At 41.3% G+C, this 17,216-nt stretch overlaps 1 protein-coding gene across 5 annotated transcripts in view; it reads right to left on the bottom strand.

Moving 5' to 3' along the window:
• Positions 1-15,198, bottom strand: part of COL16A1 (collagen type XVI alpha 1 chain) — a 218,845-nt gene extending 203,647 nt beyond the window's left edge. For all 5 annotated transcript variants that reach the window (XM_026702697.2, XM_087939551.1, XM_087939553.1 and 2 more), the window contains exons 1-2: positions 14,873-15,198; positions 2,163-2,277 (exon numbers count right to left, since the gene is read on the bottom strand). In XM_026702697.2, the coding sequence (XP_026558482.2) occupies positions 2,163-2,250 (88 nt within the window). In that variant the 5' untranslated portion in view covers positions 2,251-2,277; positions 14,873-15,198. The remainder of the gene's footprint in view (positions 1-2,162; positions 2,278-14,872) is intronic.
• Between the last annotated feature and the right edge of the window lie 2,018 nt (positions 15,199-17,216).

Below are 17,216 nucleotides of genomic sequence, written 5' to 3'. Positions count from 1 at the left end.
CTGCTAGACAATTACATCAGGGAATTTGGGCAGCAATTGGAAAGATTTGTCCCTGCCACAATTCAGAACATTTTTCTATTTTCAGTCTACTCTATAGTCTGGATTCCTGGTGGTCTCCCATCCAGCTTTGTAATCCAGAAAATTGGTCAATCCAGCTGCAACTGTCCTTGAAATACACGATTCTATATGCTCCTTTTGTTTAATCAGGTTTCTGCTCTGGTAACTTGTGGACCCCCTTCCTGTGTGATTTGATTTCCTAAGTCCATTAAAGGGCAGGTTTAAGGCCCAAGGAACCAAGAATGACATGAGGAGTTACTCCTAGGTAATTTTTTTTATTGCTGCTTGCCTATAGACAGAATCTTGCCAGACTGAAGTACTTATCTGTACAACTACTACATATACCATGCAAACTACTGTGTTTGTGGGTGTAGGTGTGTTTGCCTTTGCCCTTTTTCTGCATATCAAAGTTTCCAAGCTTCTTTCCCTGGGAGGGAGCTCTTCTGTCAGGCACAAAGAACCAGGATCATTCATTAGGTTGTAGCATAGAAGATTTATTCAAGCCTATATGCAAGAATCTGGGCAACTAAAGTTCAGCACTAAATTGGTGCCACATAAGGGCCAATGGCATTCAGGAGGGGTTGGGTGTCTTGTGGCAATGCAAGGATTCTAAACTGATGATGCACTTAACTCCACCACCACCACCCCCAGCTCTACCTACTCTTCTTCTACACCCTCCCTCCTGCAACTCTGGAATATATTCTACCATATCAGGACAATTAAACAAGTCACTGCTAAGTGACCTCTCCACTTCATAATACCTGCTAAAATGAGTCTATTGCTGATCCTAATTAAAATCACATCATCACAATAATTCTTGATCATGTCAACAAGCCTTTCAAAGTAGGCAAAATTAAGAAATAGACACTGCAAGGATTCCATTAATGTGGCTTTATTGTTGTAGGATATGTAAACTGGATTTCTGAAACCTGTCTGTCTCACCCTTTCACAAAATTCTAAATACCTTTACATCCCTTTAATGACAGAAGCTTTGGAAGGACTGAAGCCCAGGGACACAAGCCCAACAGTCAGAAGGAGCAAAGATACTGCTATTGTAACAAAGGGAGAGGAGAAAGAGAGTCCTTACTAATGAGAGGGGGCAGAAGGTCCAGAATTTGGACCCAGAATTGCCAAAGAGGAAAACTGGCTCATTCAGGTAGTCCCTCAAATTATGAGTATAATCGGACCCGAACGGGGGATTTAACCCATGATGCACATAGATAAGGCACCTACTGTACATGGCGGGACCTGATTTTATTACCATTTCTATAGTAGTCATAAAGTGAATGGTGCTGAAAGTCAGAATCCATTCTCCCAAATAGATATGATTTCCAGAAATTGGCAAAACAAAAACAAAAATAAAGACAAAACCCACAGGAAACCTGCAAATTGTTGCAAATGTTGCAAATTGTGAGCCTGGGATAACTATGGTGCAACCAATCATGGTAAATATGAGCTGACTGTCAAGCACCCAAAATTCAGTCATGTGACCACGGTGAGTGGGTAACACATTTTACGACAGTCAGAAATGCTTTATGGGCTGTAAAGCACCTTTGCCAAGGCTGTTCTAACTCTGAATGGTCATTAAATGATTGGTCATAAGTCAAGGACCACCTGTAGTTCTCTCCCTCCTAAATTCACATCCAGTCAATGTTGGAATTTGCAAATATAGAGAGTTTGGATAAGTTTTTCAGCTGCCCATCATTCCATTTGTGCAGCTGGCATCTTAATAAACAGCAGTGTTCGGCTTTCATTCATTTAAAGCCAAACATTTTTCCAAGGAAGTTCCTTGTATCAAGTTTGTATCTGCCTATAAGTGTACGTGTGCATGTTCATGTATAAACTGGTACAATAGCCTGCAGCTATAGAAGAGAGACACCCATCTGAATTTAAGCTGCCTTTAAGATGTGCAAAGGCGAATATCCACCAAGTGCCAAGAAAGCAGCCTTTATCAGGGATCCGAATTGAACAGCACTAATTCCACTCATTAATAGTTGCGCTGATTTGCTCTAGACAGCACCCTCAGAGCAATCCATCTTTGGCCTGTTAAGACATTGGCTCTCTAGATCCGTGATCTCTCGCCACTGCCACTGTAGCTGCCTTACCTTCTTGAAATGCCGGCAGCTTCCGTCCTTTGCAGGTCTCAAAGAAAACACCCAGCAGGTACAAAGCGGAAAACAGGGCCCTCCACATTGTGGGTCACGGTCTGTGATCTTGCATCTAAGGAAGCAGAGATTCTGTTGTATTGAGAAGATCCATGTACCAGAACAGCTGAATCAGGACAAGTCATGAATAGAACAATAACCCCCTTTTTGCATGTAATTATCCCAGACTTTTCCCTACCCAGGTAAGCAACATTGATTAGCAGTCTTTAGCAGATATTCAAGGCATCAATCCAGGGAATTTTCTTAGGGCAGAACAGTAGAGTCAATTAACTGGACAAATATGTCTAATTGTCCCAACTCAATTTCCACACAATTCTACCTGGATGACTGAGAATCTTCATTAAGATACTGGCACACACCTTGGGGAATATCCTTAAGAATTGTAAGAGTTGGCACATTCCAAAGATTCTCTGCCTACTTAGTTGATCCCTTGGTCTCAGACTGAAGAAGCTGTGTGGCTAAGCAGTGAAACATCTCAAACCAGCAAGAAAATAAGTCCAGTTGCCATAACTCAACTTCCAGACAGTAGACACAGTTGTTTTAGCAATTTATGTGCCCTTCAAAGTAGTTCAAGCTAAGAATCTAATGCCATGTAGGAATCCAGTGAGACATATCCTTTCTTATAAGGATATAGTAATAGAATGTTGCAAGTCTGGATGTGTTTCCCATCTTCGTGAGAACTTGGGAGGGTCAATGTTTGAAAGGCTTTTTCTGGTTACAGTTTTGGCTCAAACTCAAACTTTCCTTTATCTGACCCTTGTGGTGCCCCTCAAAGCCATTCCTTTTACTGTCTACATTGGGAGGGTGGAATAAAAATGTCACAATAGACATGCACATCAAGCTCTGCCCCTTTTTACATGCTACACATGTTAAAAGGGTGTGGGGCTTTGATCACATTATTATGGCTGTCATTTTGATTTATTTTACACCTCCCCACCCCACCCCCTCCTGTAGACACACCTGGGAGCAATGCTCCTAAGTCCCCAGGTGTAGTATTATTGTTTATTGGAACAGGAAAAAAAACAATAGAAGGAAAGGTTTACATGACCTAGGATATAATGAGATGGAGATGTTTATATGCATGTGTGTATGGGGTTGTTTCAAGATGTCATCTGGCAGCAGCTTCTTGGAGACTTAAAAAGTTCCTCCTGCTGAGATAGGATGTCTGATGATTTAGTCTGCTGTTTTGAAAAATTAAGCCCCCCTCAGGAGCCACCTACTGTACTTCAGCGTAATCTTACTTCAAGGAAACCCCCTTTCCCTAGATTTCCCCATTTGCTGTGCAAGGAAAAGCAACTCACTTTTTTCATATATGTGTATGTGGTCTTAAGTATGTGTGTGTGCATTTATTAATCGATTTCAGGAAAGTCAGTTAACTGTTGGATCTTGTCAGAGTGAATTGCCAAATTTTAGGAGAAAGGGAGCTAAGGGTTTAACACAGTAGTCCATTTTAAACTTACCAAAAGAAAAATTGCAAATTTATTTGTTTGTTTCCTTCTTTTTCAAAACTGAGGGAAATCTGAAAGGTTTGCTGCGTTTTTGTTAAGGTATGGAGTTTTAAATATCAAATTAACAGTTGGAGGAAGTGATCTCCGACTGATTTCCATTTTTTTTTTTGACGTTCGCACAGTTGATTCAGGTTTGCTTTGAATCAGGGAAATCTCCAAAACGAGCTGTAGTCTGACCTGCTCTAACTTTCTTTGGCTCTATACAGAAACACTTTGGCATTTTCAGCGTGTAGAGATTTTTCATATGATGAATTTAGCACATTGCCGGAATATTATTCTGTGTTATATAAAGAACCACTTTCTTTGGCAAACATTTGGCAACCAGCATGTTTCTAATGCTATTTGTGCTCATTTGGATTGTGCTTTTCCTTAAAGACATCACATTATGGATGAGTTTCACATTTCAGACTTTCGATTAAAAAGTCACAATGTGACTTTTATTATTTTTATTATTATTTTTTTATTATTATTGTTTTACATTCAGTCATAAGTAAAGCTGCAATAAAACCAGCAGTGTTGAAGAATATGGATGCAGCAAATTAAAACAAAGTTCATTACAGTAAAGCAAAGAAATAGGCAATCTAAAATGCCATCTCATTCCTGGAACAGTTGTTATCATACTATTAGAACTTGCAGGCTGAGAAATAAATCTCTCTCGCAAGAGAAACTACATTCAATATCAGTAGATGATTGACAAATACAATACAACCAGATAAGCTACTCCTTTCAGGCAAGAAAGAAATTATATTTATGTAAAAATATTGTCTACCGTAAAACACAGAAATCAAATCCTGTCTATTATGCGTGTGTATATGTTGATAGGTGTGTGTGTGTGTGAGAGAGAGATAGAACTAGATAGATAGACAGAGCTAAAGCGCTCATGAGAGAGAGAGAGAGAGAGAGATCAACCCTGTCTTTATTATGTGTGCATGTGTGAATGTTTGTGTGTGTGTGTGTGTGAGAGAGAGAGAGAGAGAGAGAGAGCTAGAGAGAGAGAGAGATAATGAGTGAAAGAGATAAAGAGAGAGAAGAAAGAGTTAGAGATCAAACCCTGTCTTTATTATGTGTGCATGTGTGTATGTTTATGTGCGTGTGTGTATGTTTATGTGCATGTGTGTGTGAGAGAGAGAGAGAGAGAAAGAGAGAGAGGGAGAGGGGAGAGAGAGAGATGATGAGAGAAAGAGATAAAGATAGAGAAGACAGAGTTAAGACAGAGTTAGAAATCAAACTGATCATGTGTGTGTGTGGTGGGGGGAGAGAGAGAGATCAAACTCTGTCTATTATGTGCAGGTATGTTTGTATGTGAGATAGCTAGCTATACCTCTGTTGAAGTTTCACAGGGAATGGACAGGTTCACTCAATAAATTTAGTGCATAGGTCCAGAGCTGGTATTCAGCAGGTTCTGACCAGTTCTGGAGAACCGGTAGCAGAAATTTTGAGTAGTTCGGAGAACTGGCAAATCCCACCTCTGACTGGAGATTTTGCAGTATCCTTCCCCTGCCACACCCACCAAGCCACGCCTACAGAACTGGTAGTAAAAAAAAAAAAAATAGAATCCCACCACTAGAATCCCACCACTCATAGAATCATAGGGCTGAGTGGGACCTTGGAGGTCCTCTAGTCCAACCCTCTGCTCAAGCAGGAGATCCTATGCCATTCTGGACAAATAGCTGTCCAATCTCTTCTTGAAAACCTCCAGTGATGGAGCACTTACAGCTTCCAGAGGGAAGCCATTCCCCTGATTGGTTGACCTCGTTTTAAATGTAAATTTAACCAGGCCACTTAAAACCTTGCTAAACCTGCTAAGCTTGGCTAATTTTAACCTCACTTATTCTGGGATCATGGACACATAGAAAATGAGAATTCCACAATCCACTTGACCAGGTTGTTCCTCCAAAAGGTATACGCCAGAGTAGGAAATTCAACGGAAACGTGGTAGAAGTAGAACATGATGATGGGGTTAGGATCTATGGAATATCAAGTTTGCTAATTTATGTAACTGGCATTGTTTTTATCCCTCGCCCTGAATTCCTGAGAGGCACAAGCATCATTTTTATGACATCATCTTGCAGATGCTGTTTTTTCAAAATAGATTTTCTCAGTTTTATGGAGCATATTTTCAGTTACCGTATTTCCCCATGTATAAGCACCCCCTTTGTATAAGCCACCCCCCCAATTTTTGGACTGTGAAGTTTTGAAAAAAATATTTTATTAGAGAAACAAGTTATAAAGAAAGAAAATTTACAAAGAAACAAAATTCGACGTCTAGATCTACAACTTCGGTCATGACGCTGAAAGCGGTGCGGGCGACGCTATCAATCTACGCATCGGAACGAGAGTAGGAACGAAGCATTCAGGCCGATGCCTAGCGTATGCATTTCTATCGCGTACTCGCACTCGTAATCGTATCGTCACTTACAATTTTTACAAAAAAGTATAGCATACTGCTGGAAAATCAGTTTATTCCTACTTTATTATTTTATGCATTTTTCACGTATAAAAAGTGTACCTGCTTTGTATATGCCACCCCCCTACTTTTTGGGCTTGAAAATTTTGGAAAAAAGGGGTGGCTTATACATGGGGAAATACGGTAACTGAATGCAAGGTCGTATTTGAGTGTATTTTATTAAGGAGTATTTGGAAACCCCATTCTCTCTCTCTCTTTTTCTCCTTCCTTCCCTCCCTCTGTCTGTCTGTCTCTCTGTCTCTTTCTCTGTCTTTCTCTCTCTCTCTCTCTCTTACACACACACATCCAACTTAATTGCCCTAGTGAAATCAATGGAATTTTAATATGTTTAACTTTGATTGAATTTTTCAGCTGAATTATGAGAAAAGAAGTGGAAAAAAATGCTCTTAATCTCTAGAGATAGACACAGAGATGCTAGAATCTCTCATTGCAAGGGAATAAGGTGGTACAGTCTATGGGAGGATCAGGGTAAGCCTGCTTAAGTCTCTAAATTGATTTATATCAGTTTGGGTAGTTTCGTGCGCATGCATTTTATTGGGCCAAATAAGTCTAAGTCCAAAGACTTGCAGCTGGAGCTGGAGCTTGGCTGAAGATTTTTTTTCTGAATGGTTCCAAGCAGTGGAATCAACGTGGATCCAATTCACGAAATGCTAGTCAAATAGAGACAAGGGAGGAACCCAAGACAGATCTGAAGATTTACTGCCATAATCTTTAAATACTTTATATTGCAATAAATGCACCAGAGTTAATTCCTAGCTCTCTAAGAAGCAGTAACAGCTAAAACATTTCTGTTTGGCTACCATGCAGAATTAGATTTATATCCCATTTTCTCTTCAGAGCTCTAGGTAGCACGTAGAGAGAGAGTGCATAGTGGCAATGAAGATGAAAAAGTAATTTTTGACCAGTGTTTGCATTTATGATCTTTGCAGGTCTGTAAAGAAAAGGAAAGCTGAGATCAGAGGGTAAGTTGCCAGGTTCACTTACTGACTGCTTCACTTAATGACCAAGTTGCTGATCCCTATTGTGGCCGCTAAACAAGAATTTTCTGTATAGAATGTTTTCCCTGTTGCTTTGTCTGATAGATACTGACTAGCCCAAGTCACCTCAGACTTGAACCCTCAACCATTACACCCTACTTGCCTTTTCACTTCCCTACCATTCACACGAAATGCGATTGATATGGTGCAGCATTTCCTTTAACATCAAGTGTGTTAAAGAAAGCATACAGGGAGTCCTTGACTTACAACAGTTCATTTAGTGACCATTTAAACCGAAAAGATGATTTATGACCGTTTTTCACACTTACGACCATCGCAGCATCCCCATGGTCGAAATTCAGACACTTGACAACTGGTTGCAGTATTCCAGGATCACATGATCCCCTTTCGCGACCTTGTGACAAGCAAAGTCGATGGGGAAGCCGGATTCACTTAACAACCTTGTTTACTAACTTCACAGCTGCACTGTGTCAGGATTCCTGCCGTTACTTCAGTTAAATCATGAGCATCGAGCCACACTCCCAAACCTTGAAAGGATTTATTAGAAGTTAACATGCCGGCATTAGCCTGGGCATAGGCCAACTGAGATACGTAATTCACTGTCACCCTTGATCCTGCTTTGCCCCCAGCCCCACCCCTCTGGGTGTATCATCCAATGAAACACGTCCATAGCCAAGAGTCATCAATCATGCTCTCCAATTAAGATTTTTGCCGGCAGAAGCTTCAGTCATCTAATCAGTCTCTGAAGAAAATATGAATGGAATGTACTTTTGATTCCACTCTCCTGCCTGCTCTTTGAAACTCCCCCTCTCTTCTTTCTGTTGACAACTATAAAATATGTATACAAAATATTTTATGAGTTGGCACAGTGATTCACTTAACAACTGTGGCAAGAAAGGTCGTAAAATAGGCCCAAATTCGCTTCACTGTCTCCCTTTGCAGCAGAAATTTTGGGCTCAACGGTGGTCATGTCAAAGATTATTACCTGTATTGTGCACCAACAACTAGACCTAGTTGTTCGACCATCCCAGAAGGAGGGTTGTGTTACTGAAATTTGAAGCCTTTGAATGTTGTGAAGTTATCAGAATGGCAACAGAAGTTAGCAACCGCATTCCTAAAGGGTGTTTCAGGCATCCTCTGAAATGAATTTCGCCATTCCCACTTTCATTTTTTTTCCTTTCACAACATTTCCTGTGCTGGGAACAGTCTCTGCTTTTGTTTCACCTATTTGATTTCTTATCTTTTCAGGAGGAAAGCAGCCGTGGCCAACTTCTCCCACCATTCATTCCACCTTCTCCTGCAGAGCTCGTAGTCTGCCTTTCTGAGTCTTCTGTGTTTTTTTGTGAGATCACAACCCTCTCATATTTTCCCTGGATCGTGACACTGTAAAGAGCAGCCATCCAACGTGCTGTCTTTCTACTGGAAGCATCCATGGGGAAGGATGATCAAAAAGTCAGGATGGTGACTGCAACCATGTCGATGAAGCTCCATTGCTTTTCCAGGCAAGCTATACAAGAGACCCAAGCTCCAATCCTGTAGTCACAGCGGCCTTCATAATTTTTTTGAACGCCTTCTGTGGATGCTCCGATTCCTTCCTATAAAGCAAAGATCTAGGTGGGATCCATGAAAAGAGGAGGCAGCTCTTCTGAAATCAGTGTTCTCTGAAGCCAGCAGTGTTTTTAGTTGCACAAAATCAGTCCTCCTTCTCTCTACACTATTTTCCGCCTTCCGGAAGGCAATGTTGTAATATCACAGGGTCCAGAATTTGGGGACTTTGTTTAGTTTTAGGATATGTTGCTGGTTTTTTTGTTCTTTTGTTTTGTTTAAAAAGAAGCATCAAATTTCCCAGAGCTGCTACTCCTTCAACTGAGTTCTCTGCTCAAGTTATCTCTTTCTCTTTTACCTGCCTCACTAAACAGCACCTTTGGCTTCTTTCACCAAATCCTACTCCCTCCTTACTCCATACTCCTCCATCTATTGCCACATACATAGCAACTGGGGTCCATGGACTATAGTTTAAAAAGTCAAGATGGCAACCATCACAGGGCAATTGAAGAGAAAAAGCAACAAAGATGATCAGGAGACTGTAGGATAAAACATAAAACGGTTGCAGGAATTGAGTGTGTCTAGCCTAATGAAAAGAAAGACTGGGGTGACATGATAGCCATCTTCCAATATTTGTGGACTGTCACAAAGAAGAGGGGGTCAATCTATTCTCCAAAGCACCTGAAAGCATGACAAGAAACAATGGATGAAAACTAATCAAGGAGACAGACAACCAAGAACTAAGAATAAATTTCTTGACAGTGAGAACACTCAAGCAGTGGAACAGCTTGTCTTCAGAAGTTGTGCGTGCTCCATCGCTAGAGGCTTTTAAGAACAGATTGGACAACCACTTTCAGAAATGGTATAGGGTCTCCTGCTTGAGCAAGGGGTTGGACTAGAAGACCTCCAAGGTTCCTTCCAACTGTTATTCTATTATTCTGTTGTTGTTTTTTTCTGTGATGCACACCATCTTAATATTTTTTACTACATTCTGTAAACAAATCTCCAGCATGAAAAGTCAGGACCACACTATAAGTTCCAGTTAAAGTGATTTATTGGTCCTGCCTATATACAAGAATCTAGTCAATTTAACAGTCAGCACTAAATTGGCACTAGATAAGAATTAACAGAATTCAAGAGGGGTTTGACTTAGACCTCTTGTGGCAACATAATGATTCCAGGTGGATTCCTCTCTTGATTCCACCACTTGACTCTGCCTGTCCTTCTACAATAAGCCCCCATAGCAACAAAAGGCATTTGTGAATGCTTTTAAATGTAACATTCTTTGTAATTTGGGAAAAAAATTATTTTAGAAAAATTCTTCACATTTTCAGTTTGGTTTAGCCTTACTTTGGTCAAATTTGATTTTGAAAATGAATAGAATACCTTTTGAAAATGTTTGGCTTTTTTTTCAAACTATTACCAAATTTCCTGCTGGACAGCACACACTGTGCTGGAAATAAGAGTACTTAAATTTCCTTGAGGCAAATTCAGCAGCAATCTAATTTAGACTTGCGCTGATTTCTGGCAAAAATCGCTTGATTTTCTGGATCCTGATACACTTCTTCAAAGCTAAACATGTTATGCCAGCTGCTAATAATATTTTCAAGAGGCGTTAGAATCAAGAAAAACTTCTGTGTGCTTTCATACTAACAATTTGATCTCTGAAAAAGACAGTCCATTCTGGGTAAGACTGAATAAATTCTTCCCAGTGTCAAAATCAACTAGAAGCAAATGTTTCAACAGACTTGAAGAACTTTATGTAAAATATCCAACAAAGACAAATTATTTACTTAAAACTGTGTTCTATATTGCCGTTCTAAAATGAGGGGAGTACCGGAAATCTTATACATCTTAAATAAAAGTACATTATTTTTTAAAAAATAAAGGTATCTGTAAAATTAATATAATGGGAAAATAAATATTTTTGTGGGGAAATGACAGAGTGGATAAAATGCTAGCCTTTACTGTTATGGATTTTCCAGAAATAATGGATTGAGGCTGCAGCTCCTGGTAGTTGGATCGTGGTTGAATAAAAGGAAAAAACTTTCTGATAGAAAGATCTATAGAAAGATACAGCGGAAGAGTTAATTTAGGGGGTCTGTGGCTTTTAAATTCTCCATGCTGGCTGGGGAATTCTGGGAGTTGAAGTCCACACTTTTTAAAGTTGTCAAGGTTAAGAAATACCAGGTTAATTGGTTTAATCATAAAATGTTGAGTGTTAGATTAGAAGATTTTGGTAGTCCTTTCTTATTCCACTCTTCTATGAATTGGGATTCAGTGTCTGGAGAAATGAACTAACTTCACTTTCTAGATGAACTTGCTGAGTGCAAAAACTATCTAGAAACCAAAAAAAAAAAAAATACATTTTATTGAAAAGTATTAATAAAAGCACATCCTATTACAGGTGGTCCTCAACTTACGACCACAATTGAGCCCAAAATTTATATTGTTAAATGAGAAATTGGTTAAGTGAATTTGCCCCATTTTATGATTTTCCTCGCCACATTTGTTAAGTGAATCCCTGCAGTTCTTAAATTAGTAACACCGTCGTTAAGTGAACTGGGTTTCATTGTTTTTGCTTGTCAGAAGGTCACAAAAGGGAATCACATAATTCTGGGACACTGCAATGGTCATAAATATGAGTTAGTTGTCAAGCATCTGAATGTAAATCACGTGACCACAGGGAAGCTGCAATGGACATAAAAGTGAAAAATGGTCATAAGTCGCTTTTTTCAGTAGCTGTTGTAATTTTGAATGGTCACTAAATGAACTGTTGGAAGTCAAGGACTACCTGTATTTGCAAAAGGTGTTTCTATTAGAAAAGTGAAGAAAAACATGCTTCATGGAAGGAATACAAAAATGCACATCACTTTTCGTGCGTATACCTTGTTTCTCCAACAATACGGCCTCCCCCAATAGGAAGTCCCAGCATGTTTTATAGGCATGAAATGAAATTAAGCCCCTCCCCCCAAAATTAAGGCCTATATTAAAACATGCGAAATGGAGGGGAATGGTGGGGGGGGGGGGGGCTTGCCTTTAGGAAGTACTTTTGTTGCACACCTGGATATGGTGCTGCCTGCGTTGACCCCGATATGAAGTACCCCACCAACGCCGAGGTCAACATCCAAGCTGTCGCTGCCCGCCCACCTGAAGATGCAGGGAGGGGGGATTAAGTCACCCCCTAAAAGATGACCTAGCCATTTTGGGGGGGCTCAAAAAAAAAAAAAGACCCGGCCTTATTATATGAGAAACACAGTATTAGAGAATAGTTGCAGCCAATGAAAATGGTGTAAAGTTGAAATTGACATTTACAGCTTTCCATCCTGATTTTACGTCCAACAAAATGAAAATAGTCCTCAACTGACAACCACAATTAGAACCAGAATTTCCACTGCTAAATAAAGCATTATTATATGAGTCACTCCCAATTTTACATCCTTTTTGACACCATTGTTAAATGATTCATCACAGTTGCTAAGCGAGTCACATGGTCATTAAGCAAATCTACCTTCCCCCATTGACTCTGCTTAACAGAAGCTGGCTGGGAAGGTCGCAAATGGCAACCACTTGACCTCAGGATGCTACTCCTCCTCCTCCCAGGTCTGAAGCACCAAAGCGCTTCCATGGTGAAAGGATTAACCAGTGACTTCATTGTTGCCCAGGGAATGCTCAGTTGGGGCCTCCTTTCCTGTCTCTGTTAATGAGCCCACCAAAGTGTTACCCATTTATCTACTTGTGTTTTCCTGCTTTCAAACTGCTAGGTGGGCAGGAGATGGAGCAAGGAACGGGAGTTCACTCTGACGCAAGAGCAGCACTCGGGCTTCAAACGCAGGCTTGCAAATTGTCGACCCAGCATCCTAACCATGTGAGCCACCCCCACGCCCTCCTGGGATGCTGCAACCATCCTAACTACTTGCCAATTGCCAAATGCCTGAATTTGGGTCCTGTTGCTTTATTTAACATCAGTGTGGGAGCCTAGAGGTGGAGTTCCCACCTCACAATCAGGAGGCTGTGAGTTCAATCCTAGGTAGAGGCTAATATTTGGAATAGACCCCTGCTTGAGCAGTGGGGTTGGACTAGATGAGATCCCATCCAACTGTGTTATTCTATGTCAGGATATTGCAGTATCCTAGTGCAAGGACTAGTTGTAAGTCACCTTTTTTTAAAAGCGATGATGTAACTTAAAACGGTTGCTAAACAAATGGTTGCAAGTTGAGGGCAGATTGTAGAGACATAGGATCAGGCAGGAACAGCCTGTACAAAATGGAAACCCTCCATATTCCTTGGTCCAGGGTTTTTATGGCTTTGAAAGTAATGCCAACTCTTCAAACTATGGAAGGCACCAGAAGCTGGTATATTTGGCCCAAAGTAGGTTGCTACTGAATTCTGAGAGATGAACCTTTAAAAATGTTTTAAAGTGTAGACGGTAGATAAGGGTTGCTCTAACACTGAATTGGTAGACAAAAATATCAGGGTTAGATCCCCACATGGTCCCCCACCACAGGGTTGTTCCAGTGAAATTCAGTTTCAAACTTGAATTACAGTAATATAAATTCTTAAGTGATTTTCAGATGGGAAGTAAGAGAATAGATACACTGACACTTGACATAATCAGTACATTAAGAAGAGGAGGGGGGAAAGCAAACTGGGCTTAAAAATCCCAACTCCTATCTTTCTGATGAGATCATGAGATTATCGCCCCAACCGTCTTGGAGTCAAATGGGATGTGCATTAATTTTTCCACTGTCAAACAATTTCGGTTCACGTTTCCAAAGAAACAAGGGATCCAGGACACTTGCACTTATTCTTTCCCTTGCTCCTTGCTCCCTCATTAAGTGGTCCCATCTACTCTTGGAAGTGGTGTAGACTGAGCAGGCTTCTCCATGTTGGGAGAAGATGAGGGGAACTGTATCCCAACGTATCTCGAGAGTGAAGGAAGAGCTAGCATTGATCTGGGTTTGCTACACCAAGGAGGAGGAGAAACATTTAGGTTTGAGCAATCTATGCCGATGGAAAGAGTAGACTAAAATAGAGGTGGCAACCCTTAGATCCCAAACAGAAAGGAAACTCCACAATTCAGCTCCAATCACAGGACCACAAGGGCTTTGCTGACTAGAGGAGAAACAGATACTTATCATTGTGTGGCATGAATGTAAGATGGGAAGTTGTGAGGTTCTCCTGCCCTCAGGCGTTTATCCAGCCATTTATGAACCATCTGGATAATTCAGCACTTGAAATAATTTGAGTAACAACCTCTCAAAGGCTAAAATGTTAGGTCAAAATGATTCCATAGCTTACAGAAGTTAACTTCTACAGGAAATATTGTCTGTAAAAACTTGAGGAACTTAGCCAAGTCATAAACTAGAGTAGGGGGGCTCCTCCAGAGGGTTTTAGTCATTTTTAAAGCTTTGTGTGATCACTAAGTAACCCGAATTTAAGAAGAACTTGCAGTTCACCAACTGATGACTTACGGCTAGAAGTTTCAGTGGATTAGAGTGCCCAAGAAAAATAAGAGACATGAGCGTTGGCAACAAAAATAGTCCTAAAATCGGTCCTATAAAACCCCTGTCACAATCTCCTTGGAAATCTGTATGTAAGTCTACGGTCCTACAATATTTTCTCTCCAGACCCTTTTAAGAGGGATGTTTCTAGCATGATGCAACTAGACCATCTGGCTCAAAAACTTCATTTCTCCTGCAGAGTTGCTCGATTAATCTCTTTAGATAAAACAATGTGTAAAACACATCTGGACGTATTTGTGAAATAGTCTGTGATGCAGGAAGGAGCGCTTGACTTTTCTCTTTCACATCTTCCTGGGCTCCCTTGTGTGTCTTTACTAAATACACCCCCCCTCTCAACACATACACCCAACATTAAGCAGAACTGTGCGTCAACCATTTCTCAGGCAGGGATAATTTTTGAGCAGCTTAATAACCCAGGGTCCAAGACGCAACTTCTGCGTTCATCTGTTTTTCTGGGCTGCTAATCTGCCCCTTCCAAAGGGGCCTTCTAGCAACCCCCGCTCGCTACTTCACAAGGATCAAAGCAGAGGGAAACTTCCTGCTGCCCAGAGTACAGTCGTTAGAAAGCTAACTGCAAACCATGCTGGGACAGAGCCATTTCTCTTACCTGCTGGAGGTGCTACACACAGCTGGCCATGTTTCTAAGATGAGTGTGAAACTGTGTCCCCAGCAAGCAAGAAAGCGAACGAACTTGCAGCCTACGTCACCGTTGGATCTGGCAACTGTCAGCTCCAACTTTCACGTTCTTTAGAACTCCCCCTTTCTTTCTGATCTTCCAAGAAGCCGCAAGCAGGGAATTGGGAGAGACAGAAAAAGGCAGCTTCCGATCTCTCTTGCAAAGCAAATTGGAGGAATCCTTAGAATTGGAGAATACCTCCAGGAGAACTCAGCTCACAATGCCTTTCGGCTCCTTCACCCCCCTCCCTTTCTGGCTCTTCTCTCCAGAGGTGGAGAAGTAAAGATTCCCCCCACACCCACTCACCCACCCTTGCAACTCTAGTCTGACTCAGTGATGAAGGACTGCTGTTGCGCCAGGCCCCCGAGCTGGAAACGAGCAGCTCACAAACGTGCCGGAATGCCAAAAGAACTTAATCAAGCCCAGCTGGGATGGGAACAAAGGCCCGGAGGCAAGGGAATCTCTGCCAGATCTTCCCCAACTTTTTGCTGTGTCTAGTTCAGTCTGTTTCTCAACCTTTGGTTCGAAGCATCTTAATGAGATTTGGCCGGGCGCAGAAGTTGCCACAAAGAGGAGCCAAGCTTCTGTGATGTGTCCAACTCTTGCTATTGCAGCAGCCCAGAAAGTCTCTTCCTGTTGAGTGGAGCCATCGGTCCATCTCGCCTGGTGGGCTCTGCTTAATTTGGTTGTAGATCTCTGGGGCCTCGAGAATAAGTGGTCTTCCCATCATCACTTCCCAGTCCTTTTGTGGGAAGACCAAATATGGAAGCAAGAAATTTGACAGGCAAAACAAACAAGGTATTTTAGAGAGGAGTGATGGGTCATGGGATGAAAACATTTGTCCCAATCTCTATGATGCAAACAATTCATTAGTGGTAACGATAAAACTAGTCCAATGAAATTTAACCCCAATTATTTCTCCTTAAGCTCCTGCTGATCAGGTCATTGACTTCAATAAATAAAAGACAATGGAGGAAAAAATGCATCAATGTAGGAAGCAAGAAGCCAGTATTTACTCTCTGGGGCCTCAGAGCTAGTAAGTGCAAGTTTCTACCACTTACTGAAAGTTAGTCCTGCCTTGGCTTATTTCAGGGAGGGAGGGAGGGAGATCGGCTCAGAATAGTCATTCTGGATCACAGAGGGAAGAATCCAGTTTTCACAGGAAATAAACATTTAATGTGCCCCAAGCTGAGTTTTTTAGCTAAGCTCTCCGACCCAGAAGACTTTTTGTAGACGAATGGAGCCTAAATCTGATCCAATCTTAAGGGCTGTGAGAATGTGATCTTTGTGGATCTTGATATGATTTTTTGGCCCTAATCTGTACCACATGGGAGAGCTTTCTCCTCCAGACTGGTAACCTCCTAAAGGTGAGGTGTATCTTAGCCACGGCACCTGGGGCTCCTGGGATTAGAAGTCCAAGATGCCTGGGAATGGGAGGATGCACCTGCTCTTTTTATTGTTATAACTCATAGAAGTTCATTGTATACTTTCACTGTTCCTTTCACAGGTTTTGGCCTCCTTAGGATTAAGATAATACAGTTTTGCTGAAGACAGAATATTAGGTTAACATGGGCTATTAATGCAGGTAGACTTTGATTTATGACCATCATTGAACCCGGAATTTATGTTGCTAAGTGAAAAATTTGTTGAGTGAATTTTGCCCCATTTTATGACTATCCTTGCCACATTTGTTAAGTGAATCACTGAGCTGTTCAATTAGTAACATGGTTGTTAAGTGAATCTGGCTTCCCCTTTGACTTGGCTTGTCAGAAAGTCACAAAAGATGATCAGGGGCACTGCAATTGCCATAAATATGAACTAATTTCCAGGTGTCCAAATTCTGACCATGTGATCATGGTGATGCTGCAATGACCATAAGTGTGCAAATGGTTGTAAGACATTTTTCACTGCCATTGTAACTTCAAACAGTCATTAAATGAATTGTTGTAGATACAAGTACAAGTTAGCTTTGCTTTTAGGAGTGGGAATACTCATGGTCTCCAAATGTTGTTGAAATTCAACAACACTGGGAAGGAATGCTGGTAGGTTCTAAAGCAGTGGCCCCCAACCTTTTTTGTGCCACGGCCCAGTACCAGAATCACAAAATGATCCGGGGCCCAGTACCGGCATCAGCACACATGACAAGGCAAGGCGAGCTGAGCGACCGGCCAGCCAGCTGTCCCCCGCTTCTCCCTTCCACCGTCAACTCCTCCTTTGTACCTTTGTCGATGGGCTTCGCTTCAGGACAGCTTCAGGACGGTCACTCAGCTCGCCT

This window comes from Pseudonaja textilis, chromosome 10, assembly GCF_049901715.1.
Source record: "Pseudonaja textilis isolate UNSWEBS1 chromosome 10, rPseTex1.2, whole genome shotgun sequence".
Lineage (NCBI taxonomy): Eukaryota > Metazoa > Chordata > Lepidosauria > Squamata > Elapidae > Pseudonaja > Pseudonaja textilis.
Note: the sequence above shows the minus strand (reverse complement) of the source record. Positions and strands in the feature narration are given on the sequence as shown.